At 44.2% G+C, this 24523-nt stretch overlaps 1 protein-coding gene across 3 annotated transcripts in view; it reads right to left on the bottom strand.

The window, feature by feature from the left end:
- PPIL2 (peptidylprolyl isomerase like 2) overlaps window positions 1-24523 on the bottom strand; it is a 55291-nt gene that overhangs the window by 4546 nt on the left and 26222 nt on the right. The window contains exons 13-21 of one of the 3 annotated variants that reach the window (XR_011600835.1): window positions 18927-19016; window positions 17339-17372; window positions 12547-12664; window positions 11202-11258; window positions 9698-9770; window positions 8800-8862; window positions 7754-7890; window positions 6326-6469; window positions 3022-3798 (exon numbers count right to left, since the gene is read on the bottom strand). Coding sequence is in view for 1 of the 3 variants with exons in the window: in XM_070951291.1 (XP_070807392.1) it covers window positions 6379-6469; window positions 7754-7890; window positions 8800-8862; window positions 9698-9770; window positions 11202-11258; window positions 12547-12664; window positions 17339-17372; window positions 18927-19016 (663 nt within the window). In the remaining 2 variants the exon portion in view is untranslated. Of the gene's footprint in view, window positions 1-3021; window positions 3799-5356; window positions 6470-7753; window positions 7891-8799; window positions 8863-9697; window positions 9771-11201; window positions 11259-12546; window positions 12665-17338; window positions 17373-18926; window positions 19017-24523 lie in introns of those variants that run through there. The other 2 variants (XR_011600834.1, XM_070951291.1) reach the window with 2 other exon arrangements.

The following is a 24523-nucleotide window of genomic DNA, read 5'->3' as shown; positions in this document are numbered from 1 at the left end:
ATGGTAAGTTTTCTTAGCCAGTTGATAAGTACAGAGCTAAAGTGCGGATTGGCTAATTCAAAACCGTGTTCGCCAAAATGCAAAAAAAAAAAAAAAAAAGAAAAAAAAAAGGTTTGCAAAGAAAACAGGGACCACAAAGACTGAAGTGCCCGTCAATTCATTTTCCTTCTTGGTCTTAATTCAATTTAGGGCTTCCTTCCCAAATGGTTTGACATCACTTCCAGTTCAGAATTGATCATTGCCGCAGGAAAGGAGGTAAACACTCAAGGTCTGTCCATCCAGCATTGTTCAGGATTTCCTCTTCCCGAAAAAAAATGTGTCTGAAGCATTTGCCTATTGTCTTGAGAGAAAGCAGGAAAGGCATCGGCTTGACAATTGCAGAGAATAGATCCTAAAGCATATAACACCCTCAGTTGGAACAAAGAATCATAGGGTTGGATGGGACTTTGGAGGTCCTCTAGTCCAACCTCCTGCTGGTGCCCGGCAAAGTTTATTGATTAAATTTATATGCTACTCACCGTCAAGCAAATCTGGGCAGATTATGACAATGCAACAGCAAGTAAGGTAAAGGTAAAAGTTCCCCTCGCACATACGTGTTAGTCGTTCCCGACTCTAGGGGGCGGTGCTCATCTCCGTTTCAAAGCCGAAGAGCCAGCGCTGTCCGAAGACGTCTCCGTGGTCATGTGGCCGGCATGACTAAACGCCAAAGGCACATGGAACGCTGTTCCCTTCCCGCCAAAGGTGGTCCCTGTTTTTCTACTTGCATTTGTTTTTACGTGCTTTCGAACTGCTCAGTTGGTAGAAGCTGGGACAAGTCACGGGAGCTCCCCCCGTTTACGCAGCGCTAGGGATTCGAACCGCTGAACTGCCGACCTTTCGATCGACAAGCTCAGCGTCTTAGCCACTGAGCCACCGCGCCCCTCTGCAACAGCAAGGACATGGTGTTAAAACATAGATAATAGCAGAGATTAAATCAGTTAAAAATCAAAATACAACAGGGCGAAGCAGGGACTTTCTTCCTGGTTTACTAACCCCCTCTGGCGTGGAGCAGCTTCATTGGAGTCCCAAAATATTTCTCAGAAGTAGAAGCCAAAGCTGGCTGGGGGAATTCTGGGGGTTAAAGTCCACAAATCTTAAAGTTACCAAGGTTGGACACACAATTGTTCCAGAGCAAGATTAGGTGTAAAGGCTGATTTTTTTTCTCCTCAATTCAGCTGAAAAGGCTTTTGTTACCCAAGATCAGATAACTAATTGTTGTTTTTTTAGAAAAAAGCATAATACCTGGAACTGATAATAGAATTGCAAGAAAGACATCGTTTTGGTCTAGGAAAATAATGAGATCACAGATCAGGAAAAAATATATATATATCTTCCCATTTTTATTTGGCTCTGCTTGGTTGTTCCGTGCCGAACAATGTCTTTTTCTGATCAGGAAATTATTTTAGAAATTCGTGCATTAAGAGTCTTCTATATAAAATTAGAACTTTCCAATAAAACATAAATAATGCAACCTGCGTAAACCTCCCTTAATAGGAATGACTCACTTGGCTCTAGACATTAAAAGCTTTCATTAAAGGCTCTTTATGGAAAATGGTTACAGCCACTAATGGTCCTTCTCCTGGGCTTTCAGAGTAGATCTCTGTCCCAAAACAATTTTTTCAGATTCTTTAGACATGCTGGCTTCTTCCACCAGACGTCCCCGTAAGGGATTGGAAGAAGTCCATCCAAGGTATGATAGGTTTTTCTTGAGGGTAGTTCTAACTTAATACAGGTTTGTGAGGTCCTTGGTTCTCCCTGAGCTTGGTTGTTTTCTAGCAGACGTTTCATGACCCAACTAGGTTACATCATCAGTGCTAGAAGGGAGTGGGGTTTGTGGAGTGGAGGAGAAGTTGGGGAGGAGGAAGAGAAGAGGAGGAAGAGGAGGACTGTGGGGTCCTTGGTTCTCCCTGAGCTTGGTTGTTTTCTAGCAGACGTTTCATGACCCAACTAGGTTACATCATCAGTGCTAGAAGGGAGTGGGGTTTGCGGAATGGAGGAGAAGTTGGGGAGGAGGAGGAGGAGATGGGGAGGAAGAGGAGAAGGAGGTGGAGGAGGACTGAGTTCCTTGGTGCTCTCTGAACTTTGTTGCTTTCTAGGATCTCAGGAGCTGCCTAGGTAACATCATCAGTGCTAGAAGGGAGTGGGGTTTGCGGAGTGGAGAAGTAGGGGAGGAGGAGATGGGGTGGAAGAGTAGGAGAAAGAGGAGGAGGTGGAGGAGGACTGGTGCTTCTGAATTTGTTTTCTTGCAGACGTTTCATGACCTCCCTAGGTAATGTCATCAGTGCTCTGATGCATTCATACAGTGCAGATGATCTTACTTTTTTGGGGTTTAAACTGCCTTAAAGAGTTTCTGCAGGATGCCTTCTTCCTGTAGCTCAGCATTGCTCTCTGCTAATCACTCACCACCCATCGGTGACTTCACTCTTCCCGTTAGCCTAAAAATCAGTCTGCAGAAAACGGAGTTGTTTTCCTTCTTACAACATATTCGCACATTTAGATCATTCTGAACTTGGCAAGTTTCACCAGCCTCCTTTCAGCTTCGTAATTTTTCTTCCACCTCTGGCCCTGCCTCCTTCTTTCTATTTTCATACGCAGGCAAATTTACAATCTTTTCTTCAAAAGTACTCTAGGCCCATTATAAATCTTGGAAGAGAAGGGAAGGGAAGGGAAGGGAAGGGAAGGGAAGGGAAGGGAAGGGAAGAGAAGAGAAGAGAAGAGAAGAGAAGAGAAGAGAAGAGAAGAGAAGAGAAGAGAAGAGAAGAGAAGAGAAGAGAAGAGAAGAATGGAATGGAAGAATAAGGAGAAGAGAAGAGAATAACAGAATGGAAGGAAGAGAAGAGAAGAGAAGAGAAGAGAAGAGAAGAGAAGAGAAGAGAAGAGAAGAGAATAATGGAATGGAAGAATAAGAATAGAATAGAGTAGAGTAGAAGAGAAGAGAAAAGAGAATAATGGAATGGAAGAATAAGAAGAGAAGAGAAGAGAAGAGAAGAATGGAATGGAAGAATAAGGAGAAGAGAAGAGAATAATAGAATGGAAGAAAGAGAAGAGAAGAGAAGAATGGAATGGAAGAATAAGAGTAGAGTAGAGTAGAGTAGAGTAGAGTAGAGTAGAGTAGAGTAGAATAGAATAGAATAGAATAGAATAGAATAGAATAGAATAGAATAGAATAGAATAGAATAGAATAGAATAGAATAGAAGCTGGAAGGGACCTTGAAGGTCTTCTAGTCCAACAGGAGAACCTATACCATTTCAGACAAATGAGTGTCAAGTCTCTTCTTAAAAATATGGGTGACTTCGTTTTTTTGGCAATAAAATGTTTGGGGTGGAGGAAAATCCTGAGTCAGCAGTCTTCTGGTGGGAGGGAAGCCCCAAATTCACAATCGGGAAACAAACGAAAACGTAAAACTTTAATGGAAAACTCTTCATGTAATCCATCCCGCTTACAAATTTCGTGACCCGGGAATTTGTACAAAAGAACGCTGCAACGGGTTAATTTTTCAAAGCTCGCTCTTTGAAAATCTGCACGGAGTATAGATGCCCCCGTTTTCTCCGCAAATCCCTGAACAGTCCAAAAAATAAAACTTTAAAAAAAAGTCAGTGACTGATTGGGACTGCAGTGGCTATAATCTCTACATCCAGGTAGCACAAGACTCGAGGAGACCGATTGCACCCGAAGCCGACTCCTATTTTAGCTCTTGCAGGACAAGTGGCAAATTCTCATTTTTAGCATGAATGGAGTTAATTGTCATCTTCCTCCTCCTGCAGAACATTTGTCAATGAGATCATCGCCAAAGGAGAAAGTGGTGGGCGATTCAGAATATATATATATATATATATATATTTTAAAAAAAGAAAAACCCAACCCCCTTGTGTGTTTTTAGCTTGGAAGCTACTGCATCAGGGGTGGGCTGCTGGGGGTTCGGTAGAACCTCTAGCTAAGATTCTGTGCAGTTTGGAGAACCCCCATATCCCACTCCTGGCTGGCTCCGCCCACCTCACCCCCGCCCCTCCCAGGAGTCCCCACACGGCCCGTTTTGGATGCAGGTAAGTGCAGGGTGTATGGGGAGGCTTGGGGAGGGCGAAAAATGGGCCTGCCAGAAGTTCGAGAAGGCTGGAAACGGGCCCGTTTCCAGCTTCCAGAGGGCTTCCGGAGCCTGGGGAGGCCATTTTCACCTTCCCGGAGGCTTGAGAAAAGCCTCTGGAGCCTGGGGAGGGCAAAAACACTGGTGGTGCAGGAGGCCGACTAGTTCACACCCACGCCCACCCAGCAACTGGGCACAGAACCCCTTGCTAAATTTTTTGAAGCCCACCCCTGTACTGCATTACCTAGAAGCGGATGCGAGAGGACATCAGGAAGTTCATGCTGGGCCCAAACTCAAACGTTTGCTGACATTTGTCAGGTTGAACGACAAGTCTTGAGAGATCTCCAAATGTGCATGTTTCCCAGAATGCTCAAGCTGGATGGCCTGTGCTGACAATTTCAGGAATGGACCAAACCAGGCTGGACCTCTGTTTTCTGTTTTGAGGTGGACCAAACTAAAAGCACATGTAGCTCCATTTTGGTGGAGATGGAGAACTAAGCATTGCCATCAAAGGTTACTTGAAGGGCAGTGATGAAGAAAAGGGGCTAAAATACATCTGTTTGGGGAAGATCCTTCAACCCTTCTTCTTCATCATTATCTTTTAACAACCCCATAATCCCTTGCGTGGTGGAGTCTGGGCAACTGAATGGAGCTAGCAGTGTTTTCATGGCCGGATGCTCTTCCTGTTGCCAACGCGGAGTTTTGTTCAGCAGATATATTTTCATTGTGTTCAGAGAGAGAAATATCTGCTTCTACCTAGGATCGAACTCACAGCCTCCTGATTGTAAGGCGAGAGCTCCACCGCTAGGCCAAAGATCCTTCAACCCTTCCTTGCTGCTATTTTGCCTTTCTTCAAACAGACAGTTTCCCAGTTACTGTTATCTGCTCAACTTTTATCACTGTTAGCAGGAAATCGATCGCTTACACCCCTTGGCTTTGGATTAGTTGCATCCTAGGGTCCAGAAATCCCTCTGTCTTCCAAAAGAAGGGGGTTGAAATCCCCCAAAGAGGTTAAGTAAGATCAAGTGGCTAGCTGGGTTACGCCGATAAGCCAGAGGCCTAAAGCCACGGGGAGTTTTCCTAGAGGCCTTCTCAATGGGCCAGAATATTTTAGGCTACACATCGAAGAGAAGATGGACCAACAGCTCTTCAGTACCCTGTTTCCCCCGAAAATAAGACCCAACCAGAAAATAAGTCCTAGCATGATTTTTCAGGATGCTCGTAATATAAGCCCTATCCCCAAAAATAAGCCCCAGTTAAGATCATCAGCAGATGGAGGCGTTTAGTACTGTATTTCCCCCGAAAATAAAACCTAACCTGAAAATAAGTCCTAGCATGATTTTTCAGGATGCTCGTAATATAAGCCCTATCCCCCAAAATAAGCCCCAGTTAAGATCGTCAGCAGACGGAGGCGTTTAGTACTGAATTTCCCCCCAAAATAAAACCTAACCTGAAAATAAGCGCTAAAGTGTCTTTTGGAAGAAAAATTAATATAAGACCCGGTCTTATTTTGGGGGAAACACAGTAGCTAAGGGAAACTGGAGTAGAGCTGCAGTATTAGGTAGATATGGGGGTTTATTCTGAAGCAGAATCTTCACTAAGCAACGATTGAGGATCTGGGTCCATCACCACCTCTAAACCAAGATGTTGGCTTGGAACGTCTTAGGTGGGAAGTCACCAGATTACAGAGATCAAAGTTTGTTTGTTTTTCCCAAGAGTCTCTGGGCAGCTGTTTCAAAACGGTAGCTTGGGAGGCCCACCTTGGGAAGGACCGTGGGTTTTTCCATCCAAACTGTCTTCTCCCAAATTCGTCCATCAAAATGCTCATTAACCCCTTTGGCTGGCTGTGAAATCCAACACCCTCCTTCTGATTGCGGTCAGGAAGAATGTATGGAATGCAGCTTCAGTTAGGGAAATCAATCAGCTCTATCACTTCTCCCTCCCTCCTGCTCATGGCAACTTGAAAGCTTTGCAAGTTGACAGCTCAACTGTGAAATGGAAGTTTCCCCCTTTCTTCTAATTTGATCACACGCCATCAAAATATGCAGGGCTTTCTGAGTTGGCTTACAAGGCACTCCGGGAAAAGCCCCGTCTTTCGTCAAAACCCTTCACAACCGACAAAGGACTGCCAGGGAAAGATTGTTAAGGGAAATATTATGGTCCAAAGTCGCATATTTTTTTGTGACAGCAGCGGAGGCACAAACCTGGGCTTCTCCATCCCAGGCTGGATGGTTTGGAGCTGGTCCTCCTCCGTTGGCTACCACGAGCTGAAGTCTCCGAAGCCTCTGGTTTTCTTCTCCTTCTTGGCAGCCCCGCTGGTGGACGGCCCGTCTTCCGCTGCTCGTTTCCTGCATCACAAAATGCCCAAGTCAACCCCTTTCTTACAAACAGACCCTGGCTTAAGGTCGCAGTACAAACACCCTGGCTTAAGGTCGCACTACAAACAGACCCTGGCTTAAAGTCATACTACAAACAGACCCTGGTTTAAGGTCGCACTACAAACAGACCGTGGCTTAAAGTCATACTACAAACAGATCCTGGTTTAGAGTTCTCAAAAAAAAAAAAAAAAATGGAAGAGAGGAGCAGAAAAATACAAGGGGAAGAGAAGGATGAAATTAAGTAGCACAAATCAACTAGATTTCCCCTACTTTAGTGGTTAAAAAAATAACACAAAAATCTTTCCGCCTCTTCTTTCGAATGAAGCAGTTTTGGAAAATTAAAAAAAGTGAAGTGTGAAAAGTTCTAACGTTGTTTTAAATGGGAGGTCAAGAGAAATAGGAACCAATCGCCTTATATTATCTGGTCATCCACTCATCTAACTGGCTCTAAGGTCCTTTCCTTTGGGGCAAACTGATTTTTCTATTTCTATTTCTATTTCTATTATTTCTATTTCTATTATTTCTATTTCTATTATTTCTATTTCTATTATTTCTATTTCTATTATTTCTATTTCTATTTCTATTATTTCTATTTCTATTTCTATTTCGGTTCGGTCAGGACTTCCGGTTGTCACCGGAGCGTGACAGCTGAAATCTGCAGAGATCCGAGGAAATCCACGAAAATCAGCTGTTTTCTACCAGCCTGGAGGCTCCTTGGGGCCAACTCTCGCCTTGAAGGGGTGACCAAGCTGGGAGGGCGCCCGCAGATCACAGGTGGACAGCGGTCCATCTAGCTAGATCCGGGGAAACTTCTGAACAGGCAGAGAAAAAGCCGGCCATTAATGGCCAAACCGAAGCTCTGACAGCCGGAAAAACAAGCGGTGATCAAGTGGAAAAGTGACAGTGCGCTTGTTTGTGGTAAGAACTATACAATTTCTATCCGTATTCTATTCTTCATTATTTTCTATTCATTATCCTATCCTATCCTACCCCATCCCATCCTATCTGTCTATCATCTATCTCTATCGCTCCCTCTCTCTCTCCACCCACCCACACTACCTATCTATCTCTCCATCCATCCATCATCCTGTCCTGTCCTGTCTTATTTCTATTTTTCACTGCCTGAAACCACAAAAATGTTTGCACAAATTCAATAAGATCAACTGGCAAAGGTTATTTTTTCCACACATGCTTTTATCTCCCCATAGAAAAAAACCCAGAAATTCAAAAAAGTAAAAAGCAGCCAGAACTTACGCTGCTGCTATGTTTATGTATTTCCCAACTCCGGTGCGGTAAGTTTTTGGTGTGGGAGGTTCTTTCTTCAGGACTTCTTTGCTTTCTCTCTTCGTTGCCTCCTCTTCCTGCAGGGCCTTCTCTCTTTCTTGGGCGACCTTGGAGAAAGTGAACGGAGACAGATCACTCTTCCAACAAACAAACAAAAAAAAAAGCCTTGAAAAAGAGGTTTCAAGCAGGCCACACAGCACCAGTTGGCTGAAAACGGGAGATGGGCAACAGCTGTACACAAAGTTTGTATAGTTTTTAGAACCGTAAGGTGCTCAGTCACTAGGGAAGGGAAGGGAAGGAAGGAAGGGGAAGGGGAAAGAAAGGAGGAATGGAAGGAAGGAAGGAAGGGGAAGGGAAAGGAAGGAGGAATGGAAGGAAGGGGAAGGGAAAGGAAGGAAGGAAGGAAGGGAGGAAAGAAGGAAGGAGAAGAGAGGGAAAGGGAAGGAAGGAGGAAGGAAGGGGAAGAGAGGGAAGGGGAAGGGAAGAAGGAAGGGAAAGGAAGGAAGGAGAAAAAAGGAGAGGGGAAGGAAGGAGGAAGGGAAAGAAGAAAGAAATGAGGGAGGAAGAGGAAAAAAGAAAGAAAGAAAAAAAGAGAGTGGGAAGTAAGGAGAAAGGAAAAATGTGGAGAAGGAAGGAAGGAAGGAAGAAAAAAAAAAGAGGAAAGACAGATCTTTCTTGCTCTCCGTTGCTTCATTTTTGAGAAAGGAAGCCAAAGTAGGACAATGCAATAACCGCACAAAGACACAACTCCTAACGAATGAGGTTGCTGTTCTGGTCGTAAGGCGAGGACTCCCTGCCTTCTGTGTGGCCACTCGGGCTGAAAGGTTTTGAGAGAACGACAGACAGCAACTTCTGACGACCGACTGACCCATATCTGGTCGTGCAATAATTCCAGCGTTTCTGCCTTTCCCCGCCAGCCGAATAAAAACTTAATATACGAGAGAATTTGGGAGGGTGAAGTGGGCACATGAGTCACCTGCAGTCAATTGTCTTCCTGAACTCTTTTGAATGCTTACCTGGGCGTCTGCCTCTTCGTACGGGTCAACAAAAACTGTTGTGGATTTGATTTTTATTTCCTCCTAAAAAAAAAGAGAGAGAGAGAGAGAGAGAGAACGGGGGGGGGGGGGGGGAAATTACACAGGCTTTTTCGCTGCTGCTTTGGTGCAAAGTTGAAATCGTTTAAACATAGCCGAATGTCCGGGGTCCAAGTAACACCCCCAACGAAAGAAAACTCCAAGGTTTAAAGTTCCATTTTATTAGAGATGTCGTATTGGCACGTCTGGGAAAACCCGAATCTGAAAGCTTCCAGGTTTTCCCCACCCAAAAGAAAGTCCAAGTCCCTTCCCAACATCCACATGTCCATCACATGGTCCAATCCAAGCACCGTCTCAATTGGGGATGCCTCCCAGTTCCAGCCCTCCAAGTGCAGGGCAGTTATGTCCTTGATTCTTTGAGAAAGGAATGTTATTATGACTACATATCACCCATGCTCAGTGGTGGGTTTCAAAATTTTTTACTATCGGTTCTGTGGGTGTGGCTTGGTGGGCATGGCTTGGTGGGCGTGGCTTGGTGGGCGTGACAGGGGAAAGATACTGCAAAATCCCCATTTCCTCCCAATCAGCTGGGTCTTGGGAGGCAGAGAATAGATGGGGGCGGTCCCAGTCAGAATTTTTACTACCGGTTCTCCAAATTACTCAAAATTTCCACTACCGGTTCTCCAGAACTGGTCAGAACCTGTCGAAACCCACCTCTGCCAATGCTTAATACAATTCCCCCCTCCCAGTTTCCCACAGTAGTAAATGAGGCAGGCCTGAAGATCCAAGGCAAAAGATGGCTTCCAGGCCTGACACCCGAGGCTGTTTCAATCCAGGTTTTATTCTCTTTCCGTTTGATCTTTCACCCCAAGAGACTGACCTTGGGACGGTCTGTTTTGGGATCGCTCTCCACGTTTTCCATCGCAGTGAGGGTCTCAAAGCCTCCGACGACTCTGGGGAAAGGAAGAGGAAAAACCCACGCGGAGTAAGGACATAGTACGAAAAAGCCCAACCTACTTCAAAATTGGAGTGGGGGACGAGGAGGAGGAAGCTGGTGCAGCCAACGGAAGGAAGGGACAGAAGGCAGCTCGGTGTTGGCCTTCATAAGTCAAAGTGAAATCATAAGCACCGAATGGAAGGCAGCTGGGGGTGTTTAACGTGATTTCCTTTAGAATGGAATAAGAGTAAGAGTAATAATAGAGTAGAGTAGAGTAGAGTAGAGTAGAGTAGAGTAGAGTAGAGTAGAGTAGAAAATATGGAATGGAATAGAATAGAATAGAAAGTATGGACTAGAATAGAAAATATGGACTAGAATAGAAAATATGGAATGGAATGGAAAATATGGAGTGGAATGGAATAGAATAGAATAGAAAATATGGAATGGAATAGAATAGAATAGAAAATATGGAATGGAATGGAATAGAATAGAAAATATGGAATGGAATGGAAAATATGGAATGGAATAGAAAATATGGAGTGGAATGGAATAGAATAGAAAAGAAAATATGGAATGGAATGGAATAGAATAGAAAATATGGAATGGAATGGAATGGAAAATATGGAATGGAATGGAAAATATGGAATGGAATAGAAAATATGGAGTGGAATGGAATAGAATAGAAAATATGGAATGGAATGGAAAATATGGAATGGAATAGAAAATATGGAGTGGAATGGAATAGAATAGAATAGAAAATATGGAATAGAGTAGAAAATACGGGATAGGATAGGATAGGATAGGATAGGGTAGGATAGGATAGGATAGGATAGGATAGAATAGAATCCCCAATCAAACAATCATAGCATTCTTAGCTTGGGCTGCGCTGGTAAGCAAGCTTATGAATTTGAGCTCTTTTATAGCTGAGAGTAAAAGGGGACGCGGTGGCTCAGTGGCTAAGACGCTAAGCTTGTCGATCGAAAGGTCGGCAGTTCAGCGGTTTGAATCCCTAGTGCCGTGTAATGGGGTGAGCTCCTGTGACTTGTCCCAGCTTCTGCCAACCTAGCAGTTCGAAAGCACGTAAAAAAATGCAAGTAGAAAAATAGGGACCCCCTTTGGTGGGAAGGTAAGAGCGTTCCGTGCGCCTTTGGCATTGAGTCATGCCGGCCACATGACCACGGAGACGTCTTTGGACAGCGCTGGCTCTTTGGCTTTGAAACAGAGATGAGCACCGCCCCCTGGAGTCGGGAACGACTAGCACATATGTGCGAGGGGAACCTTTACCTTTACCTATAGCTGAGGGTGCTTGCAAATCCATGGTTTTTTTCCTCCAGATTTTTGGGGTTTTTTTTTTTATAAAAAAAATAATTTCTAACTGCCACACAGACATCTGTTAAGGGTAATTAACGAAATGCTGGCTGCGATATAGAGAAATGTTTTCGCTTACCTTCCAAATATGGTGTGCTTCTTATCCAGGTATGCACAGGACCGGAAAGTAATGAAACTTGGAAAAGAAAAGAAAAGGCTGCCATGAAACAAACACATCAAGAGTTTCCCCAAAAAACGAGTCAATCACAGTAACGCAAACAGCTGGGACTTGGCTCAGCCAAATTGTCACCAGCTCGAGGTACGTATAGGCAGTCCTTGACTTACAACAGTTCACTTAATGACCGTTTGAAGTTACAAAGGCACTAAAAAAAGGGGGATTTTTTTCCCCCCACTTACGACCGTTGGCACCATCCCCGAACGTGATGCGTACATTCGGATGCTCGCGTTTACGACGGGGTCACGTCATCTTTTTGAGACCTTCCGACAAGCAAAGTCCACGGGAAAACTAGATTCACTTAACAACCGTCTTACTGGTGCTAATAACGGCAGCGGTTTACTTTAAACCAACGTGGCCAAGAAAAGTCGTAAAAACCGGGCAAAGCTCACTTAAGCAATGTCTCACTCGGCCACATACATTTCGGGCTCCATTCTGGTCGTAAGGCGAGGACTACCCGTTCCTATCTCAGCAGAATGAACGGCGGAGAAGGAAGCTTTAACCTTTCCAGATGAAATGGGAAGAAGAAAAAGAAAAAAAAAAGAATTCTAAAAAGAGGATCGGCTGTTTGTTATCGCAGAGCTGGCTGCGTAATCTGTGGTTTCTTGGATCCAATTACACGATGCCACGACTGGGTTGATTGAGATTTAATTTACAGCATTCCTGGCAGTCCGTATTTTACAGGCTTGAGGACATGCAGGAGCTAAAAGCCAAAGGCCTCTCCGGGGGAACTGTAGGCAGTCCTCGACTTACAACCGGTCGCTTAATGACGGTTCAAAGTTACGATGGGCCTGCGTGGATCTACAATGAATCGGTGGAACGACTTGCCTCCAGAAGTTGTGAATGCTCCAACGCTGGAAGTTTTTCAGAAGAGATTGGGCAACCATTTGTCTGCCATGGTATAGGGCCGTGATGGCGAACCTATGGCCATATTGGTGGGCACGCAAGCTCAGCTTTCAGGCCTTCTGGGCCCACTGGAAGTCAGGCTGGGGAAGGCTGTTTTTGCCCTCCCCAGGCGCCTAGAAAGGCTCTGGAGCCTAGAGAGGGTGAAAAACGGGCCTACTGGGCTCACCATGCCATCGCGTGCCAAAAGCGGGGGAAGCACGGAGGGGGTCTTGGATGAGAAGCGAAATGTCTTCAAAGAAAAACCAGAAAGACCCAGTTGCCTCTTGAAAAAGCACCTTTGGGACACTTGCTCGTGTCCTCCTGAGGGGAGGAAGGATATTAGAAGAGCCAAGTCCCCACTTACAATTGAGATTTGTTGCTGTTGGGCCCCGTGTTGGCCATGCTGAGGACGCCTCGCCCTGTGTGGGACAAGTTGGGCCTCAGTTCGTCTTTGAACGGCTTTCCCCAGTACGATTCTCCTCCTGAAATAAAAACGTAGAACATGCCTGAAAGCCGGCCCTCCTTCCGCTTGATAGAATGAGGACAGGGTTAAGAAGGTTAAGAGGGACTGGCGAGCATTTTCTGCATGAAATAAATAAAAGGCAAGAGGCTGCCTCAAGGTAACTCTTGGGTTCCACCATAGCTCCTCAGAAGAACCTTCTCTGGATGGTGGAGGAGACACTCATATACAGTAGTGGCCAAAATTGTGGAAACCTTTTGGGAAAAGTGTATTTTCTAAAACTAGCTAATAACACCAGTTTTTTTGGGAGCAGTACCTTGGTACTCTCTGAGCTTGGTGATTTTCTTGCAGACGTTTCATTACCCAACTAGGTAACATCATCAGTGCTAGAAGGAAGTGGGTTTGCAGAGCGAAGACAGAGGAGGAGAAGGAGGGCGGATGTTGCATCCTTGGTCCTCTCAGCTTGGTTTTTTTCTTCCAGACATTTTATTACCCAAATAGGTAACATCAACAGCGCTAGAAGAGAATGGGGTGTGTGGAGAGGAGGAGGACTGAGAGGGTCATTGGTGCTCTCTGAGCTTGGTTGTCTTCTTGCAGACGTTTCATTACCCAACTAGGTAACATCATCAGTGCTAGAAGGGAATGGGGTTTGCTCTCTGTTGCTATACAGTAGTGGCCAAAATTGTGGAAACCTTTTGGGGAAAGTGTATTTCCTAAAACTAGCTAATAACACCACTCTTTTAGGGGAGTAGTAGTAGTACCATAAAATTATCTATCAATGGAAAGATAATTTAATCAAGAATGTAATGCAATAACTTTCATGAAGGATTTGCTATTAGAATAGCAGTTACAGTACAAAGAAGAAAAGTGAAACACGTAGAAAAAACGAGATATACAAAAATGATCCCCCTAGAAAAAAAATGAGATATACAAAAATTATCACCATGTCAGTTAATTCTTAGCTGTCAGTTAATTTTTAGCTGAGTAACCTTTAGCATGAATGATGGCCTTACGATGTCTTCCCATGGAGTGGAACCAAGTCTTTGAGTTCTGCAACTGTTCTAATGTGAAACCAAGATTGAATGATGGCTTCTATTAACTGGGTTTGATTGCTGGGTCCCTTCTGACTAACAAGTTTCTTTAGTCGGCTCCATAGATTTTCAATTGGGTGAAGGACTGGGCTTTTCCCAGGCCATTCCAGCAGTGGAATAGAATTATCTTGAAACTCCAATAAATGAATGAATGAATGAATGAATGAATGAATAAATGAATGAATGAATGAATAAATAAATAAATAAATAAATAAATAAATTGGTGTTATTAGCCATCGAACCTCAAAAATACACTTTTCCCAAAAGGTTTCCACAATTTTGGCCACTACTCTAGAGAGCACCAAACACCCTATAGTCCTTCCTTCCTTCCTTCCTTCCTTCCTTCCTTCCTTCCTTCCTTCCTTCCTTCCTCTTCCCAAACCCCACTCCCTTCTAGCACTGATGCTATTACTTATCCGGGTAATAAAACACCTACAAGAAAACAACCCAGCTCAGAGAGCACCAAGGACGCCACAAATCCATCTCTAGCGCATCTTAAAATTTCCAGCTGTACAATTTACAGCAAAGACAAAGGAGCAGCTTTGTTGTTACTACTGCTAGATGGCGAAGGGCCAGAAATCTCTGCCAATTCAATTTAAAAACAAAAAAACAAAAAACAGAGCAAAAAGCCAGTCCCCTTTTATCAGCGGGCCCAAATTTACTTCCTGCCTTTGGAAGCAGCTAAGATTTGAATGGAAGTTAAGTGGCCCCCGATGTTCACTCTGGGCTAGGAGAAACCATCCCATTTTCTCCTGCAGAGAAGTGAAGAAAGAATCCGCTCCATAGAATCCGCTCTGGATCCCTCTACATCTGCCTCCTCTTCTGGCTTTTGTTTCTGGGCAGACCTAACATGGGATCTCCATTTCAATCTGCCCCAGGTGCACGGCTGCTCTTTCCACATTCCTCGAGGAATGAACGGAGAGATGGACAGCTGTCCTATTCCTCCTGAATTGGTCCTTCGTTAGGAGCAGAAAGGAACAGAATAGAAGGTAGAATAGAATAATGTAGAGTAGAGTAGAGTATGAATAGAACAGAAGATAATAGAACAGAACAGAAAAGAACAGATGGAGTGGAGTGGAATGGAAGAGAAGAGAAGGGAAGAGAAAAGAAAATGAATGGAATAGAACAGAAAGAGAAGAGAAGAGAAAATGAATAGAATAGAATAGAATAGGATAGGATAGGATAGGATAGGATAGGATAGGATAGGATAGGATAGGATAGGATAGAATAGAACAGAAAATCAATAGAAGAGAAGAGAAAATGAATGGAATGGAATGGAATAGAACAGAAAAAGAAGAGAAGAGAAGATGAAGAGAAGAGAAATGAATAGAATAGAATAGAATAGAATAGAATAGAATAGAATAGAATAGAATAGAACAGAACAGAACAGAACAGAACAGAACAGAAAATCAATAGAAGAGAAGAGAAAATGAATGGAATGGAATGGAATAGAACAGAAAAAGAAGAGAAGAGAAGATGAAGAGAAGAGAAATGAATAGAATAGAATAGAATAGAATAGAATAGAATAGAATAGAATAGAATAGAATAGAATAGAATAGAACAGAACAGAAAATGAAGAGAAGAGAAAATGAATGAAATGGAATAGAACAGAAAGAGAAGAGAAGATGAAGAGAAGAGAAGAGAAGAGAAGAGAAGAGAAGAGAAGAGAAGAGAAGAGAAATGAATAGAATAGAATAGAATAAGTGGAGTGGAGTGGAGTGGAGTGGAGTGGAATAGAAGAGAAAATGAAGAGAAGAGAAAATGAATAGAATAGAATAGAATAGAATAGAATAGAATAGAATAGAATAGAATAGAATATGGAATGGGAGTACAGTAGAGTAGAATAGAGTAGAGTAGGATAGGATAGTATAGGATAGAATAGAATAGAATAGAATAGAATAGAATAGAATAGGATAGGATAGGATAGAATAGAATAGAATAGAATAGAATAGAATAGAATAGAATAGAATAGAATATGGAATGGGAGTACAGTAGAGTAGAATAGAGTAGAGTAGGATACGATAGGATAGGATAGGATAGGATAGGATAGGATAGGATAGGATAGGATAGGATAGGATAGGATAGGATAGGATAGATAGAGTGGAATGGAATGGAATGGAACAGGAAAAAATGTGAAATGGGGCAAGACTCACTTAATGACTTTCTTGCTCAACAACAGAAATGTTGGCCTCAATTGCGGTCGTAAGCCGAGGACTGCCTGTATACATGTTTTAAATGCAACTCCAGGCACAGAGAAAGCAAGTGAGCAAAAATGCTCCCTTTCCTTTTTCCTTTTTTTTTAAAATCCCTCCAGGAAAAGCAGACCCTCAAGCCCTCCCACGCCTCCCACCCACCTTGCAGTCACACCGACGGATCTAAATTCAGCCGTGTGCGCTCACTTTCTCCCTGCCCATCTGTTCCTTCAGCGTTTCAGTGTGAGGTGAGGGCTGCAATCCAGAACCCGGGATGTGGGGTTGGCCCTCGTAAGGATTGATTTCATTTCTAGATTTGGGGGATGACTCTGCCCCGTTCCTGGCAGGCTCTCAAGTCTCAGCCGGCAAAAGTACGGTTTGGTTTCTAAAAAACTGATTTTTATTTTTATTTTTTTGGTTTCGTGCTTCTCTCGGAGGAACCTGGGACTGGGAAGGAGGAGGCGGGGATCACTGAGTAGCCATTCTAGGAAATATTTCACACCGATGGTGGTGGTGGAAGTGAAATTCCTGCTTCGGGGTCCTTTTGTGTGGGTCGGAGGGGGGCAGAAATTCCGACTTGGGGTCTGCTTCGGCCTCCTGGTGTGGGGCTTTGGGCGAAGGCTGGAAGGAAGCGCCGCTGGTGGCGAAGAGCCGGAGGGCCTCGTTCCAGTGGGACTGCATCATGGCCTGGAACTGGCTGACCATCTCAGCCCGCTGAGCCTCCAGGCGCCGGTACCTGGCCTTGCACTCCCGCAGGTCTTCCCTCTGCTTGGAAAGCCTATGCTCCTAGTCCTCAGTGAGGTGCTTCTGCTGAGCGTCCTTCTCGGTCAGATCCAATTTAAACTGAGCTGTTTTGCCAACTCTTTCTTGTGGTGGCTGCTTAGCTCCAACAGCTGCTTCCTATTGGGGCACTAAGGAGCCTGGGCGGACAGGCGAGGAGTGGCTGGGAGGGGAGGGGTGAGTAGAGGCCAGCAAGGCACCCCTCGATATGAGTGACATCGAGTTGGCCATGCCCACCCAGTCACATGTCCACCTAGCCACGCCCACCCAGCCGGTCATTAGGTAGACCTTATTAATAGTCCGCGGGATTTAAAATTATGAATTTAGTGGTCCCTGAGGTCCGAAAGGTTGGGGACTCCTGACCTAGAGGGTTTATAAAGAACTAAAATCAATCGAAACAGAAAGAAAGAAAGAAAGAAAGAAAGAAAGGAAGGAAGGAAGGAAGGAAGGAAGGAAGGAAGGAAGGAAGGAAGGAAGAAAGAAAAAAGAAAGGAAGGAAGGAAGGAAGGAAGGAAGGAAGAAAAAAAAAAGAAAGGAAGGAAGGAAGAAAAAAAAGAAAGAAAGAAAGAAAGAAAGAAAGAAAGAAAGAAAGAAAGAAAGAAAGAAAGAAAGAAAATCTGAGATTCCTTTTACCTGTCCCCGTCCCGGTTGGGTCTCCACCTTGAATCTAGACAGTCAAAAGATAAAGACAGTGTCAGGGGGAAGCTGAACAGCCATGAATTTATCATTTGAGATAATTCAAGACGTTAATTTTTATCAGCCCACTGGATCAAAGAAAAACAAAATTATTTTTTTTATTCCCTTCTCCTTTAACCGGGGCCCTGCCGCCATCAATCAACCAGCTCCCAAAAGGAGCAAATTACAATAATCAGAGTTTCAGCTGCTGAGCAGGGAAGTGGGGGGAGGGGGGAGTGTTGCCAAAGGGTGAAACACAGGTAGTCCTCGACTTACAACAGTTCAGTTAGTGACCGTTCAGAGTTACAACGGTGCTAAACGAAGTGACTTACGACCTGTTTTTCACACTTCCGACCTTTGCAGGAGCTCCAAGCTCATGGGCTCAAAAATTCAGAGGCTTGGCCACCGGTTCGTATTTATGACGGTCGCAGTATCCCGGGGTCACGTCATCCCCTCTTGCGACCTTCTCACAAACAAAGTGAATCAGGGAAGCCAGATTCACTTAACAACTGGGTGACTTTGTTAGGATATGGTTTGAGCCTAACAAGTTGTCCAGGCAATATATCTGTGACTTTAATATGAATATGTATTGTGTGACTTTAAAGTTTTCCTGCTGATTCATTGTAATGCTGAGACATGCTGTAATTAGATAATCACTAGTTGTAAACGTATTTAAGAAAGGTACTGTAACGTATTCAGTTGATGTTAAACTACCATTGTGTGTGGAGTTGCAACCATTGTGCTATCATCGTTGGATGGATCTGCTACCATCGTGGTTTGTGAACCAGAGTGAGTTTGTTATTCTAACCAACTACGGTTTGTGTGGTAAGAAGAGTTTTTGTATCACTGGACTGATTTAACTGGCAAAGACTTGGATTGATTTAAAGACTATGAGATTGTTTTTTCACTATAAAGTAAACTTTCGATAAACATCTCTTATTCATTGTTCTCAGCAATGTTTCTCTGTGCTCTACACTCTGCTGGTTGGTAACACAACAACAATATCCTTAACTTATTAACTACTATTCATTCATTTAACAACTGTGGCAAGAAAGGTCGTAAACTAACTAATACTTATAAGAGTGCAGAGAAGAGCAAGAAAGATGATGAGGGGACTGGAGGCTAAAACCTACGATGAACGGTTGCAGGAACTGGGCATGGCTAGTCTAATGAAGAGAAAGAGCAGGGGAGAATGAAAGCAGTGGTCCAATATTTGAGGGGCTGCCACAGAGAGGAGGGGGTCAAACTATTCTCCAAAGCACCCGAAGGCCAGACAAGGAATAATGGATAGAAACTGAACAAGGAGAGATTCAACCTGGAAATAAGGAGGAATTTTCTGACAGTCAAACCGTGGAACAGAAGTTGCTTTCAGAAGTTGTGGGAGCTTCATCACTGGAGGCTTTCAAGAAAAGACTGGACTGCCATCGGTCAGAAATGGTGTAAGGTCTCCTGCTTGGGCGGGGGGGTTAGACTAGATGACCTACAAAGTCCCTTCCAACTCTTTGTTAATCTGTATCTACCTTTGCCCTCCCGGTTCGATACTCACCACGAAATTACGAATCGATCGGTGAAATATGGTCCCGTCGTAGTAGTTCTTCCTGCAGAGTTTAATGAAGTTTTCACAGGTTTTAGGGGTCTGAGAAAGACAGAAAAGAAAAGAAAAAAAAACACACAAGCTGCTTAGAATGGAATCAAGTCTGGTTTTACCCAGGAAAGCTGTTCGGGGAATGAACCGCAGAAAAAAACTCTTATTCTCTGTCCGTATTTTCTTATCGTATTGGATAGGTTCTCGCCGTTTTCTTCTTCTCATTGCTGATTTTATTGTTCTGTACCTCTGTTTCGTTCACACTTAGAACGATAATTTTATTGTCGCTGAATGTACACTGATCGGCATACGTTAAAATGAAATTTCGTGGCATACAGCTCTCAAAGGGTCACCGCCTCCAATATACGCACCATTAACATGACAAAATAAATAAGTAAATCAATACAAAATTAGGCATATACCCGCATATATTATATGGCACAGAGAAACAACACAGTCTAAAAAGGTAAAGGTTCCCCTCGCACATATTGTGCTAGTTGTTCCCAACTCTAAGGGGCGGTGCTCATCTCCGTTTCAAAGCCGAAGAGCCAGCGCTGTCCGAAGACGTCTCCGTGGTCATGTGGCCGGCATGACTCAAAGCCAAAGGCACACGGAACGCTGTTCCCTTCCCACCAAAGGGGGTCCCTATTTTTCTACTTGCATTTTTTTTTTACCTGCTTTTGAACTGCTAGGTTGGCAGAAGCTGGGACAAGTCACGGGAGCTCCCCCCGTTACGCGGCGCTAGGGATTCGAACAGCTGAACTGCCAACCTTTCGATTGATCAGCTAAGTGTCTTAGCCGCTGAGCCACCACATCCCTAAACTAAATAAACCTAAACACAATCTAGTTCAGTTCATTTCTTCCTGTTTATTGTCTTAAGCTGCCTAGAGAAGGCCCACGGCCAGATAAAGGCAGTCCCCGACTTACAACGGTTCATTTAGTGACCATTCAACGTTACAATGTCGCTGAAAAAAAAGGGACATAGGACCGTTTTTCACACTTATGACCGTTGCAACAAATCCCAGGCTCACATGACCAAAATTCAGACACCTGGCAACTGGTTCATACTTATGACGACTGGAGTGCCCTGGGTTCGCGGGATCCGATTTTACGACCTTCCGACAAGCGAAGTCCATGTGGAATCTAGGTTCACTCAACAACCATCTTAAGCTAACTTAGCAAATGCAACGGTTCACTTAGCAACAGGGGCGAGCAAGGCCGTAAAACCGGGCGAAACGCACTGACTGAACGAACCTTTCAATTAGCGACGCAAATTTTGGGCTCAACGGCGGTCGTAACTTGAGGACTACCTATAATAAATTGTAACCAATAAATCATAAAATAAATAAATAAATAAATAAATAAATAAATAAATAAATAAATAAATAAATAAATAGCTAGCTAGCTAGCTAGCTAGCCATGGCTGAGATTATCGGTAGTCCTTGACTCGCAATAGTTTTAGCGCCTGTTCGAAGGTGCGATGCACCGGAGGGGAAAAAAATGACTTATGAACCAGTTTTCACAACCGTTGCCGCATTTTCCACAGGTCAAAATGTCGGACCCTTGGCGACTGACTCGTTATTCATGACGGTGTGGGTGCCGTTCTAACTTTCAACCGTCACTAAACGAACATTCGTAAATCGAGAACTACTTGCAAAAAAAAAAAAAAAAAAAAAAAAAAAAAAAAGAATTTTCCTGTTAATGTTAAGCCCCATTTCTGCATTCGGCCAAGCAATAACGAATTCATCCACAACGATGGAAAAAGAGATAAGAGGCGTCTTTCTTTTTTGCAAACACTCCGTGGGCTGCAAATTATTTTCCTCTGATTTTATTTATATTTATACACACGCACGCTCTCTCTCTCTCTCTCTCTTTCCACACGCATGGAGAGAGAGGGTGCTCGTTCCCATGGCCACTGGGTGTGCACCAATGCAAGGCGCATAAACGTTCTGGCAAGCATGCTGGGGTTGCCTTAGCAACGTTCCCTGAAAGGAAGGATAAGAAGAAAAAGAAAAACAGCCGAAAACTCCCTTGGACAGAGAAAACCATTCCTTCCTTCTATTATTTTCCCCTGCCATTTCAACCACTTAAAAAGAACGATTCCAGATTTTGGAATGTTTCGGCTTTTTGAACTCTCGGGTGGGAATAAAACAACAACCCCCAAATCTGATTTTGGCTCATGGCTTCGACCCGTTCGCTATTGGTCGAAGCGAAAGGACGTTGGGAAGGGAGACAAATACGTTGGCGGCATTCGAAAAGAACAAAGCATCCATCTCACCGAGGGATGACTCTGTTTTTTCCAAGATTACAGGAGTGGCCAGGATTGTGGAAACCTTTTTGGGAAAAGTGTATTTTTGAGATTTGATGGCTAATAACACCACTTTCTTTTTTTTGGATGGGAAGTGGGTGGCAAGGAAAGAACTGGAATGTAAGGGATATTTGGGAGGCAAATTTGGAATGCAAGTTTGCCAAGCGGCAGCCTGAGACAGACCCAACATTTCCAGCTGGGGAAGTCCGACAGGCAGACAGATCGTTCCCAAAACAAAGAGAGTGTAAATGATTGGTGGACAATGGGAGATCCGGGGCTGGGGGGAAGGGAGGGAAACTTTTCCTATGCTGTTTTCGCGCAAAATCATTAGAACTGGCTTTTCTACTTCTTTAACCATATGGTTAACGGACGTGGTAGCTTCTTAGCCACTGAGCTTGTCGATCGAAAGGTCGGCAGTTCAGCGGTTCGAATCCCTAGCGCCGCGTAACGGGGGGAGCTCCCGTGACTTGTCCCAGCTTCTGCCAACCTAGCAGTTCGAAAGCAGGTAAAAAATGCAAGTAGAAAAATAGGGACCACCTTTGGTGGGAAGGGAACAGCGTTCCGTGCGCCTTTGGCGTTGAGTCATGCCGGCCACATGACCATGGAGACGTCTTCGGACAGCGCTGGCTCTTCAGCTTTGAAGCGGAGATGAGCACCGCCCCCTAGAGTCAGGAACGACTGGCACATATGTGCGAGGGGAACCTTTACCTAACCACACGGAATCTTCAGTAAAGTTATACCCTTGATCCAAAAATATGTCCCAGGAGACATTTTTCCTTTGCTGTCTAACCTAGTGGGACGGTTGATGAGATTGAACAGGAAGACTGTCGTGGCCCCATCGGATTCCAGTTCGGGGAAGGAGGAAGAGTCGGAACTGGGATCATGTGATGGGGACGCCATGTCTCCCCTGGAATGTCTGTAGAGTCCAAGAGGCTCAGGACGATGCGGTCCCAGGCCCCTTTGGCATTGGGGGAGATGGTCGACGGACGGAGAGCTGCTTGTCCTTACAGATACGGGGGAGGATCAAATACGGACAGGCACCTCCAAAACTGTCTGGTTTGCCTCTGCAACCCAACAAGAGAGACACGGACTTCAGAAGATCATTAGAACTGCAGAAAAAATAATGGCTAACAACCTGCCTTCCATTGAGGACCGGTATACTGCACGAGTCAAAAAGAGGGCTGTGAAAATATCTACAGACCCCTCACATCCTGGACATAAACTGTTTCAACTCCTACCCTCAAAACGACGCTATAGAGCACTGCACACCAGAACAACTAGACACAAGAACAGTTTTTCCCCCGAACGCCATCACTCTGCTAAACAAATAATTCCCTCAACACTGTCAAATAATTTACTGAGACTGTATTGCTATTATTCTTCTCTTCCTTCCTAGCATCTATCTCTTCCCACTTAGGACTATAACCATGTTGCTTGTACCTTTCAATTATATTGTTTTTACCTGTTTCCTAGTACGATTTGATAGCTTATTAGTAACCTTGACGATCACTAAGTGTTGTATCTTTTTATTCTCAATGAATGTATTTTATTCTCCTTATGTACACCGAGAGCATATGCACCAAGACAAATTCCTTGTGTGTCCAATCACACTTGGCCAATAAAGAATTCAATTCAATTCAATTCAATTCAATTCAATTCAATTCAATTCAATTCAATTCAATTCAATTCAATTCAATTCTATTCTATTCTATTCTATTCTATTCTATTCTATTCTATTCTATTCTATTCTATTCTTCTCTTTTCTCCATTCCATTCCATTCCATTCCATTCCATTCCATTCCATTCCATTCCATTCCATTCCATTCCCATTTCCAATTCTACTCTACTCTACTCTACTCTATTCTAATTAGGGTACAAATAATTAAAATGCCCCCAAAGGAGAGAAGCTGGATGGCTGGGCTCAGAAGGAAGGCCCAGGGCTGGTATCTCTTGATGGATCACTGGATGACATGGTCTTCTTCCCTCCACTTATGAGTCATCTCTTCCCAGCTACCTTCTTTGGTCCAAAATGATCTCCTTCAGTGATACCTAAAAGCTACTGGCTCCTGAAATCCTCACGAGTACATTACACCAGGGTTTTTTTGACGGAGGTCGCATAAAACATGACACGGCTTCAACACCTCCCATTGAAGAGATACATGCGGCACTGGGCCATGGTAGGAGAGTGTGATTGCAGCAATGTAAGGCTCTCGACAGCCATCTGCCAGGGATGCTTTAATTAGGATTGATGCCCACGACCTCCACAGGATGGATGGATGGATGGATGGATGGAAAGAAGGAAAAGAAGGAAGGAGATAAAGAGAGAAGGGAAAGATAAGAACAAAGGGAAAGTAGTAAAGAGAGAAGAAAGGACAAAAGGAAAGGAGGGAAGGAGGAAGGATAAGAAAAAAAGAAGGGAAAGAGATAAAAGGAGGGAGGGAGGAAGGAAGGAAGGAACGAAGCGGGTGAGTGGAGCCTGAAGACATAAGAAGATGGATGGAAGAAAAAGGAAGGAAGGAAGGAGATAAAGAGAGAAGGGAAAGATAAGAATAAAGGGAAAGAAGTAAAGAGAGAAGGAAGGACAAAAGGAAAGGAGGGAAAGAGGGAAAGAGGAAGGATAAGAAGGAAAGAAGGGAAAGAGATAAAGGGAGGGAGGGAGGGAGGAAGGAAGGGGGTGAGTGGAGCCTGAAAATGTGAGAAGATGGATGGAAGAAAAAGGAAGGAAGGAGGGAAAACAGGAAGGAAAAGAAGGAAGGAAGGAGATAAAGAGAGAAGGGAAAGATAACAACAAAAGGAAAGAAGTAAAATGAGAAGGAAGGACAAAAGGAAGGGAGGGGAGGATAAAAAGGAAACAAGGGAAAGGGAGGGAGGGAGGGAGGGAGGAAGGAGGGCAGGAAGGAGACACAGAAAAAGAGGGAGGGAGGAAGGAAGGAGGCAGGGCTCAGGGCTATTCAACAGGCAGAGAGAAAAATGAAACGCTCTGTGTTTAAGGCTCCAGCACAATGCCAAGTTGTGACAAGTCGGTGCCTTTGCCCATTCGTCACCTCCGAAGCCAGCGCCGCCCAGACTCCCTGCTTCTCACCTCCACACAGAGGATCTAAAAATACACCCTGGGGACAAAACTCTTCTCCCCCCCTCCTCGCCCCCTCCCCCCAGGGAGATGGATCCAGGTAATCAAAGAGCTTGGAAGCTCTTGGCAGCTGATCACAGAGGGGTTCATCAGCTGTTTTAAAAACAATGCTCTGTTTTT

This window comes from Pituophis catenifer, unplaced genomic scaffold, assembly GCF_029215685.1.
Source record: "Pituophis catenifer annectens isolate HBS135680 unplaced genomic scaffold, rPitCat1.0.hap2 SCAF_10, whole genome shotgun sequence".
In the NCBI taxonomy this organism is placed as follows: Eukaryota; Metazoa; Chordata; class Lepidosauria; order Squamata; family Colubridae; genus Pituophis; species Pituophis catenifer.
The sequence above is the reverse complement of the archived record's forward strand: the minus strand, read 5'-3'. Positions and strand labels throughout refer to the sequence as shown.